Source organism: Cherax quadricarinatus, chromosome 40, assembly GCF_038502225.1.
Source record: "Cherax quadricarinatus isolate ZL_2023a chromosome 40, ASM3850222v1, whole genome shotgun sequence".
Classification (NCBI taxonomy): domain Eukaryota; kingdom Metazoa; phylum Arthropoda; class Malacostraca; order Decapoda; family Parastacidae; genus Cherax; species Cherax quadricarinatus.
In genome coordinates this window covers 10,935,471-10,946,513 of record NC_091331.1, presented here as the reverse complement: position 1 = coordinate 10,946,513, position 11,043 = coordinate 10,935,471, and the positions used below count along the sequence as shown (strand labels likewise).

General features: G+C 41.6%; 1 protein-coding gene across 1 annotated transcript in view; it reads left to right on the top strand.

The window, feature by feature from the left end:
• The first annotated feature begins 1,002 nt into the window (after positions 1–1,002).
• LOC128687402 (oplophorus-luciferin 2-monooxygenase non-catalytic subunit) overlaps positions 1,003–11,043 on the top strand; it is a 36,447-nt gene continuing 26,406 nt past the window's right edge. The window contains exon 1 of the mRNA XM_053774872.2: positions 1,003–1,694. Within this exon, the coding sequence (XP_053630847.2) occupies positions 1,407–1,694 (288 nt within the window). The 5' untranslated portion in view covers positions 1,003–1,406. The remainder of the gene's footprint in view (positions 1,695–11,043) is intronic.

The following is an 11,043-nucleotide window of genomic DNA, read 5'->3' as shown; positions in this document are numbered from 1 at the left end:
CTGAAGGTCCTGAGCCCCTTAAGATATTCATCTCCAACTGGACCTCATGAAGGGAGGGGGTTGATTCACAGCAGTGATCTAAACGCATTACGCTATTCTAATATTGATGGGTAAGCGCTAAACTCGCATGGGTGTCATACAATCCTTGGTAAGAGTAGCTCCCATTATTTGAATCATGAGTCCTTAATCAGCATCAAGGCACCTACCCCTTGAATGGTCAGAGAAAAGAATAACTTTATCCCTGTTTTACAGGGGATACGTGACGAGAGTATTCTAGACTGTGTAGGTCAGATGCCGTGTTCCTTCCTTAAGTGAATGTGACCTGAGTGACCTGATCTTACTAGGTTGGGGCACTGGCTTAAGCCGGTAGGAGACCTGGACCTGCCTCGCGTGGGCCAGTAGACCTGCTGCAGTGTTTTTTCTTTCTTTCTTTCTTCTTATGATCTAACACCTCTCAAGGGAGCTGCTTTGATGGTAGTGAAGGACTCTTGGCCTACAGAATTGAACCTATTTTTCCTTGGACCAAACCTGATCGCCTCCCATTCCCCCAGGCGCTATATGACATCTACGGGTCTAGTGCTCCCAAATGAATTTTGATCATCTTTAACAATATAAATGCCTGAAGTAACAGGGGTTAAATTTAAGGAACAGAACAGCGTGAGAGGATGTATGGACACAGAAAAGTGAGATGATTGTGTGCAGATGAAGCAAGAGTAAGAGGCGGTGGGGGGAGAGTGACAGTACGTGCCAGGTTTCACACTCGCCGTGAACAATACAGGGAGGCGGTGGCCAACTTAATGATAATCTTTACCCTGGTGGTCACAGCTCGCACCGCACACCCATCACCATATACACCCCTGCACGCCCTCCCACGCCTCCTTTACACCTCGCACTTCCAGATACAAAAATACCCACAACCGCACCACAACCACAGCTCAAACCCTGGTGGTCAGAAACGAAGGCAGTAGGAGTGTGCATAAAATGTTGGAATAAACGGGTGTGAAAGCCGCCCCTTCCGCAGATTACCACGGGAAGACCCGAATGGTACTTCGTTGGCAGCACCCGTGTTGCCCCTGTAGTACTACCTGGGGTCACTGGCTACACTATACATTTAACCCTAGCCATATAAACAGCGTTAAATCGTGCCGATGCCTTGTTCATACGAGGTCCATCCATCTGGCGTGTTCTTCCTCTAGTGTCCTCACTGAGTAGTATTTACATCAGCACTTCAGTTCCCCCGTATATTTCGAAGATTTGTATTAGCCATATCATGATCCAGACTCCTTGCACCTTTTCTAGGCAAGGATTCTACATAATCGCAAAACTTTCTGGAATTACTGAGTGACGTGTGATACATAACGTCACCATCGAATAGACTTCCATTACTCAACGCCAAAGACCTAACAATGTCGGTGAAGGTGTTGTTGTGTTTAGTGGTGGTGCAAGCCGTCCATTCTGCCACAGTAAACAGCCGAAGCTTCCCTTCCGGTGATGTTCGAGTCAACGGTAGTGGTCAAGGAGACAGAGCTCCGTTTCATACTGCTTTCCAAGGTCGTCCCCATCAAGGATCTCAAAATACTGGTCGCATCAGCAAGGACCAATCCTACACTCTTCACGCCCAGTCTCGTAACCTGAGAGGCCATTTAACAATCTGCAACCTGTGTCCCAAGGCAGAGGACATCTACCCGTGCATGGTAATTTTTTTTTTAAGTAATAGCTTTAATGTGTACCCCAAATCCATCCAGTGAAAGGCTAGTCGAAATAACACTCACATAATGGGCCTAGAAGCTAGGCCCGCCGTTATTTAGCATTTTCGGGTTACAGTTGTAATGAAACATTTAAAAACCAAGTTGCGATACTTTGAAACAATATTTGACATGTCATTTATGTTTGAAATATGTGTACATATTTCATACAGGTTTTACAAGCTAAAAGCTGTTTTACCTGACTTTAGTCATTTTGTAGCCCAGCTATACCTATGGCATGAAGAATAAAAGGGCACTATACTGTGACTTGAATACACAAAAAACCCGCACATAGGAGACTGAAAATTATGACGACGTTTCGGTTTGTGTGACTGGTTAATGGTCAAAGTCGGACCAAAACGTCGTCATAAATTTCAGTCCTCTGTGTGCGGGTTATTTGTGTATAACTATGGTATACCCTCTTAAACATCTGTCAAAGAATTTTTTCTCAATTCTAAGATCATTTTACTTTCAAATTAATATAATAATAATAATAATAATAATAATCTTTATTTCTACAAGTACATGTACAAGATATACAGGCATAGCTAACATCAATGACATACTGCTATATAGAAAGTCCCTGATATGCACAGCATTTCGGGCAAATTAGGTCAATTTTGTCCCCACGATGCGACCCACACCAGTCGACTAACACTAAGGTACCTATTTTCCTTAAGACAGCAGGTGTTTTATGGAAACACGTCCTTGTTTCCACCTGTACCGGGAATCGAACCACGGATCTCAATGTGCCAGATGAGTGTGCTAGCAATGGAGCTACGGAACACCGTAATGATGCAACCCATAAGAATAACTGTGCTGATAAAATGTATAGTTTGCGCAATTTATTATCTGGTTGGACAATATTTCAGAATTAGTCCAGGCTCAGTGGTAATCTATAAAAGTCTGCTGATCTGCGTTAGAAGATGATATATAGACGATCCGTTAATCTCGCTTTGTCTCAGGCCTAGGATTACATTTTACTCCCAGGAGTTAGTTTATGGGACAGCGCCACACATCCTGTGAGTGAACATACCTCCAAAATGATGGCGTGTTAACTCGTACTCAACTAGTTGACATGCCACTGGTGCTATCAGCTGTATCTTGGCTGTTTCAATATACACTTATCGCTACCTTTTCAGCTACAGCCTATGCAAATTTCTTGGAGTTCTTAGTGTATCTCTATCCTCAATCTGCTTCTAGACTCCGTTCCCTTGAGAACGTTATTTTCTTTATTTATTTTAATTTGGTGGAAACTCGTAGGAGTCATATAGAGCAGCTGTTGTCTTTCTCGAAAAGATAGTAAGCAGTTACACTGTAAATTGCCTACTATGGATATTACTTTTAGCTACATGGTTTCTTATGATGGCAGTAATAGTATCAATAATCTTCAAGGCATTATCCTGCAGGCGAGCTCTCTGGGTAGCTTGAAATACGGGTTGGACAGGTACACGAGTCGAGTCGGTGTGAGTTGGACTTATTCATAGATTCCCTTCCCGGGATCAAACCTGACTCCTCTCATCCCCAGGAGCTCTATGATCCGTACTGGTCTATACTTCCCCTTGAATAAAATAACTGCGCAGTGAGATGTATTATACTTGACCAAAACTGGATGATAATATGCACCTAACTTAATAATGTTCACTAAAGTTTCTTATATAAGAATTATAAACTTGACATTATAAAAATTCTGCAAGACTTTTCTAAAACGAATCTTTCTAACATATGTTAGAATGCACATACTCTAGATATGTTTATTAAAGTTTTCGGAGTTTTATCCTGACTCCAGAGAAGGGTTATAGTGCCCTTCTACACCACTAGGGGTCCCAATGATTTCTCACTGTGTGGTGTACCATCCTGAGGGACAATAATTTACAAATAATAATAATAACTGCAGTTCTACTGGAACGAAACCTTGGAAGCTGCTAAACCTTTAATGGAATACTGTACTTGATATTCTTATGCCCCACCTAAATCTCCCAGCTCAGGGTGACACATTTCATCATTTGATGTAAAAACCTCTTCCAACGTGATGAAATATGACAAGAAAACAGCTTTTGTTACTGTCATGTAACTATCATACAAAATAAGGTTGCAGTACCACGATAACTACAAAAGTTCTTCCTTATCCCGCTGGGAGCTCCATGTGGTCCCAGACTCTCGGCGTTTTGAATAGATTGGTCTCTGGATCCGTTTGTGTGCACAACTAGCGGTGTGTGGAAATAAATAAGGACCACAATGGAAATAAGTCACTGTCTGACTTTTTTGGGTTATCCCAGGTTCTCTACACATATGCTGCTATGTATGATAATCTATGTAACTGTATTTGTGTATACCTGAATAAACTTACTAGCGGATTTACCCAGAGCGTCACTCAGATCAAGCAGTGGCAAGTCAGCGATCACTGATGCCCAGGCTAGCATATGACCACCAGCTGCTACATCCTAACATCTTACATTATTATTCATGTAGATGAGTTAAACCCGTATGGATGATTATTATTATTATAATAAAAAAGAAGCGCTAAGCCACAAGGGCTATACAGCGCTGCAGGGGAGGGAAGGAAGCGAGGGTATTGGGCGGCAGAAGGGGGAAGGGATGATCAGTAGGTTACAGAAAACAGCGGGGCAGGGGATAGTACGGGGGTAGAGGGTAGCAAGAGATTGAGGTAGAAAGGGCTGAAGCTATCATCAGAGTTTGTGAAGTAAGTCAGTTGTTGTCAAAAAGTCAATGAGAGAGTCCGGATGAAAGGTGGGTCCATCAGCGAGAAGGGAAGGTAAAGAGAGAGCAGCGGAGCGAAGACGACGTTGGAGGTATATTCTGCGTGCTCGTTGATAAAGTGGGCAGTCTAACAGAATGTGGCTAACCGATAATGGAACCTGACAATTCTCACAGAGAGGAGCAGGGCGCCTCTCCATGAGTTAACCATGAGTAAGACGACTATGGCCAATGCGAAGACGGGAGAGAGTAGTCTCCCAACCTCGACACTGGTGACAAGAAGACGGCCAGTAACCTATACTCGGTTTAATAGATTGAAGTTTGTTACCGAGTAGAGTAGATCATCGTTGTTGCCAACGGGTGTGAAGGTGAGTAGCTATTGCAGCAAAATAGTCCGTAAATGGAACACCTCTATATGAAACTGGTAGGTCATGTACCGCGCAGCAGTGTCTGCCTGTTCATTGCCCTGTACGTCAACATGACCAGGGCCCCAACAAAAAAAATATCTTTATGCTTGGTAGAGATGCGGCATAGCCAAAGTTGGATACAGAGGACTAAGGGGTGAGGTGTATCAAATTTCTGTATAGCCTGTAAAGCACTAAGGGAGTCTGAGACAACCACAAATGATGACACAGGCATAGATGCAATACGGATAAGTGCTGCAAGAATGGCATACAATTCAGCAGTAAAGATACTAGCCGAAGATAGTAAATGCCCTCGTACGACGCTGTCCGGAAACACTGCTGCGAATCCTACGCCGTCAGAAGACTTAGAGCCATCTGTGTACACTGCAATGGCATGAGAATGAGAGTGGAAGTGGTCAAGAAAAAGAGAGCGGGAAGCTACCGTAGACAGTTGGGCTTTCGAGCAAGGGAGTAAGAAAGAACAGACTCGAACAGCTGGAACTTCCCAGGGGGGTAGGGAAATGTGAGATGCTACATGAACATAGAGAGGTGGTAATTGAAGAGAAGACAAGAGCGAATGTAGGCGAAGGGAGAAGGGACGGAGCAAACAGGGGCGGCGAACAAATAAAGAATGTCTACTAATATCGGTGACCATTCTATAAATGGAAGGATTGCGGAGATCATGAGAGCGTACATAGTAGTGAAGGCAATGGGCATCACGGCGATCGGATAAGGATGGAACGTTCGCTTCTGCATAGAGGCTCTCATCAGGGGAAGAGCGAAAAGCACCAAGGCATAAACGTAATCCTTGGTGATGAATGGGGTTAAGGCTAGAGAGAGTAGCAGGAGAGGCCGCTGAATAGATCTGGTCACCATAATCAAGTTTCGATAAAATGAGGGCGGAATGTAGGCGAAGGAGAGTTCGACGATCAGCTCCCCATGAAAGATGAGCAAGGGTTTTAAGAAGGTTCAGCCGGCTGTGACAAGTTGCCTTCAGAGAGGTAATGTGAGGTTTCCAGGATAACCTACGGTCAAAGAGGAGGCCTAGAAACCTGACTGTATCACGTTCAGGGATACGGGAGCCATAGAGGTACGAAGGATGATCGGAGATGACAGAGCGTCTAGTGAAAGTAATTTGGCCGTATGGATAAGATAAGATAAGATAAGATTTCGTTCGAATTTTTAACCCCGGAGGGTTAGCCACCCAGGATAACCCAAGAAAGTCAGTGCGTCATCGAGGACTGTCTAACTTATTTCCATTGGGGTCCTTAATCTTGTCCCCCAGGATGCGACCCACACCAGTCGACTAACACCCAGGTACCTATTTGCTGCTAGGTGAACAGGACAACAGGTGTAAGGAAACGTGTCGAATGTTGCCACCCGGCGGGAATCGAACCCGTGGCCACCAGGCCACCGGGCCACCCAGGATGATACAGCACTTGGTGAATGGGAGCTAATTCAGTTTGATACAAGGAAGGGGATGGCATCTCCAATTCCTTAGATTAAAACCCCCTCACCAGCATCAAAACATTCCTTCCCGTGAAGGAGCGAATCCTCATAGCTTTTGCTGTGCTCCTACTAGAGCGTTCTGCAACGCCCAGTACACAGCACATTTTATGACAAACACTGCTGACTAGCGATTTTTTTTTTTTTTTGAGAATAAAGCAATCTTGGGCGTCGTGGTTCACAATGTCAGGTGTTAGAGACGCCCAGATGTCAGGGAGAGTTATGTGTCCTGGTAAATGTCTCGCACAAGAGTGACAAACAACTTACGTCACTTAAAAATAAGATTGCTTAGTGCGTGAGAAGTCACCCGCAGATCGACCTTGATGCTTCAACTTCCAACCCGGCCCTAAAATATAGTTTTTTCTTAAGCATTTAAATGTCAGTTTCTTAGCGACATAAACTAGGGACAAAAATTATATATTTTTTTTTAGATTATTTTATTTACTTTTAAACTCATTTTTTGCCAGATAACATTTTTACACAGCACACGATCCAAAATCACGACTTCATTAAACACTGTGTTCCACCTTGTAATAAAAAAATTAAATAATTAAAAGAAAGAAATGTGTCAAAAAGTGGGTCTTTATATATATATTAGGTTGGTAGACAGCAACTGCCCAGGGAGGTACTACCGTCCTGCCAAGTGAGTGTAAAACGAAAGCCTGTAATTGTTTTACATGATGGTAGGATTGTTGGTGTCTTTTTTCTGTCTCATAAATATGCAAGAGTTCAGGTGCGTCTTGCTACTTCTACTTACACTTAGGTCACACTACACATACATATACACGTTTATGTATACGCACTCATCTGAGTTTTCTTTGATTTTATCTTAATAGTTCTTGTTCTTATTACTTTTCCTTTTATATCCATGGGAAAGTGGAATAAGAATCTTTCCTCCGTAAGCCATGCATGTTGTAAATGTTAACTAAAATGCCGGGAACAATGGGTTAGTAACCCCTTTTCCCGTATAGCCTACTGAAAAGAAAAAGAAAACCATCAAAGTGAGATGTCTGAATGTGCGTGGATGTTGTGCAAATGATAAGAAAGAGATGATTGTGGATGTTATGAATGAGAAGCTGGATGTCCTGGCTAAGTGAAACAAACCTGAAGGGGGTGGGAGAGTTTCAGTGGGGAGAAATAAATGGGCTTAGGTCAGGGGTTTCAAATAGAGTTAGAGCTAAAGAAGGAGTAGTAATAATGTTGTAGGATAAGGTATGACAGGAAAAGAAGGAATATAAATGTATAAATTCAAGGATTATGTGGAGTAAAATAAGGATTGGATGTGAAAAGTGGGTTATAGTAAGCGTATATGCACCTGGAGAAGAGAGAAGTGTAGAGGAGAGAGAGAGAGAGATTTTGGGAAATGTTGAGCGAGTGCGTGGAGAGTTTTGAACCATGTGAGAGAGTACTTGTGGTTGGGGATCTCAATCCTAGTGGGTAAAAATGTTGTAAAGGGAGTAGTAGGTAAATTTGGGGTGCCAGGGGTAAATGAAAATTGGGAGCTTTTAATGGAGCCATGTGTAAAAGAGGTTTGGTAATAAGTAATACATATTTTATGAAAAAGAGGATAAATAAATATACAAGGTATGATATAGCACTTAATGAAAGTAGTTAGATTATGTATTGGTGGATAAAAGGTTGATGGGTAGGTTTCAGGATGTACATGCTTATAGAGGGGCAACTGATATATCGGATCATTATTTAGTTGTAGCTACAGTTAGAGTAAGAGGTAGATGGGACAAAAGGAAAATGGCAACAGCAAGCATGAGAGAGGTGAAAGTGTATAAACTAAGGGAGGAGGAAGTTAGAGTGAGATATAAACAACTATTGACAGAAAAGTGGGCTAGTGCAAGTATGAGTAGTGTGGGGGGGGAGGAATTTGAAGAGGGTTGGAATAGTTTTAAAATGCATTATTAAAATGTGGGACAGAAGTTTGTGGCTATAGGAGGGTGAGTGCAGGAGGAAAGAGGAGTGATTGGTGGAATGATGAAGTAAAGGGTGTGATAAAAGAGAAAAAGGTAGCATATGAGAGGTTTTTACAAAGAAGAAGTGTTATAAGAAGAGCAGAGTATTTGGAGAGTAAAAGAAAGGTGAAGAGAGTGGTGAGAAAGTGCAAAAAGAGAGTAGATGATAGAGTGGGAGAGGCACTGTCAAGAAATTTTTATGAAAATAAGAAAAAGTTTTGGAGTGAGATAAACATGCAAAGCCTAGGGAACGAATGGATTTTGTCTGTTAAAAACAGAGTAGGGAAGTTAGTAGATGGGGAGCTGGAGGTATTGGGTAGATGGTGGGAATATTTTGAGAAACTTTCAAATGTCGATGAAGAAAGGGAGGCGGTAATTTCATGCACTGGCCAGGGAGGTATAATATTCTTTTAGGAGTGAAGAAGAGCAGGATGTGAGTGTGGGGGAGGTGTGTGAGGTATTACATAGAATGAAAGGGGGGTAAAGCAGTTGGAAACGACGGGATCATGACAGAAATATAACAAGCAGGAGGGGATATAGTGTTGGAGTGGTTGGTATTTTTGTTTAATAAATGTATGAAAGAGGGAAAGGTACCTAGGGACTGGCAGAGAGCATGTATAGTTCCTTTATAATAAACGGAAGGGGGTAAAAGAGATTGTAAAAATTATAGGGGAATAAGTATACTGAGTATACCAGGAAAAGTGTACGGTACGGTTATTATTGAAAGAATTAGAGGTAAGACAGAGAGTAGGACTGCAGATGAGCTAGGAGGCTTTAGAGTGGGTAGGGGATGTGTAGATCAAGCGTTTACATTGAAGCATGTATGTGAACAGTATTTAGATAAAGGCAGGGAAGTTTTTATTGCATTTATGGATTTAGAAAAGGCATATGATAGAGTGGATAAGGGAACAATGTGGCAGATGTTGCAAGCATATGAAATAGGAAGTTACTAAATGCTGTAAAGAGATTTTATGAGGATAGTGAGGCTCAGGTTAGGGTATGTAGAAGAGAGGGAGATTACTTTTTGCTGATGATACTGTGCTTATGGAAGATTCTAAAGAAAAGTTGCAAAGGTTTGTGGACGAGTCTCGGAGGGTGTGTAAAGGTAGAAAGTTGAAAGTGAACATAGATAAGAGTAAGATGATGAAGGTATCATATGATTTAGATAAAGAAAAATTTGATAACACATTGGAGAGAGGGAGTGAATGTTTTCAGATATCTGGGAGTTGACTTGTCAGCGGATGGGTTTATGAAGGATGAGGCTAACCATATAACTGATGAAGGAAAAAAGGTGAGTGGGGCACTAAGGTATCTGTGGAGGCAAAAAACGTTATCCATGGAGGCAAAGAAAAGAATGTACGAAAGTATAGTGGTACCAACACTCTTATATGGGTGTGAAGCTTGGGTTGCAAATGCTACAGAGAGGAGGCAGCTGGAGGCAGTGGAGATGTACTAAGGGCAATGTGTAGTGTAAATATTATGCAGAGAACTGGGAGTGTGGAAATTAGGAGGAGGTGTGGAGATACTAAAAGTATTAATCAGAGGGCTGAAGAGGGGTTGTTAAGATATTTTGGTCATGTAGAGAGAATGGATCAAAGTAGAATGACTTGCAGAGCGTATAATTCTGTAGGGGAAGAAAGGCTGGGTAGGAGTCGTCCTCAAAAAAATTAGAGGGAGGGGGTAAAGGAGGTTTTGTGAGCGAGGAGCTTGGACTTCTAGCAAGCATGTGTGAGCGTGTTAGACAGGAGTGATTGGAGATGAATGGTTTATGGGACCTGACGAGCTGTTGGAGTGTGAGCAGGGTAATATTTAGTGAAGGGATTCAGGGAAACCAGTTACTTTTATATAACCAGACTTGAGTACTGGAAATGGGAAGTACAATGCCTGTACTTTAAAGGAGGGGTTTCAGACATTGGCACTTTGAAGGGGTATGTTATATATCTTTATATATGCTTCTAAGCTGTTGTATCTGGGCGCCTCTGCAAAGACAGTCATTATGTGTGAGTGAGGTGAAAGTGATGAATGATGTTGAAAGTATTTTCTTTTTGGGGATTTTCTTTCTTTTTGTGTCACCCTGCCTCAGTGGGAGACGCCCGACTTGTTGATTATATATATATATATATATATATATATATATATATATATATATATATATATATATATATATATATATATATATATATATATATATATATATATATATATATATATATATATATATATATATATATATATATATATATATATATATATATATATATATATATATATATATATATATATATATCAGATCACTTTCTAGTTGTAGCTACACTGAGAGTAAAAGGTAGATGGGATACAAGGAGAATAGAAGCATCAGGGAAGAGAGAGGTGAAGGTTTATAAACTAAAAGAGGAGGCAGTTAGGGTAGGATATAAACAGCTATTGGAGGATAGATGGGCTAATAAGAGCATAGGCAATGGGGTTGAAGAGGTATGGGATAGGTTTAAAAATGTAGTGTTAGAGAGTTCAGCAGAAGTTTGTGGTTACAGGAAAGTGGGTGCGGGAGGGAAGAGGAGCGATTGGTGGAATGATGATGTGAAGAGAGTAGTAAGGGAGAAAAAGTTAGCATATGAGAAGCTTTTACAAAGTAGAAGTGATGCAAGGAGGGAAGAGTATATGGAGAAAAAGAGAGAGGTTAAGAGACTGGTGAAGCAATGTAAAAAG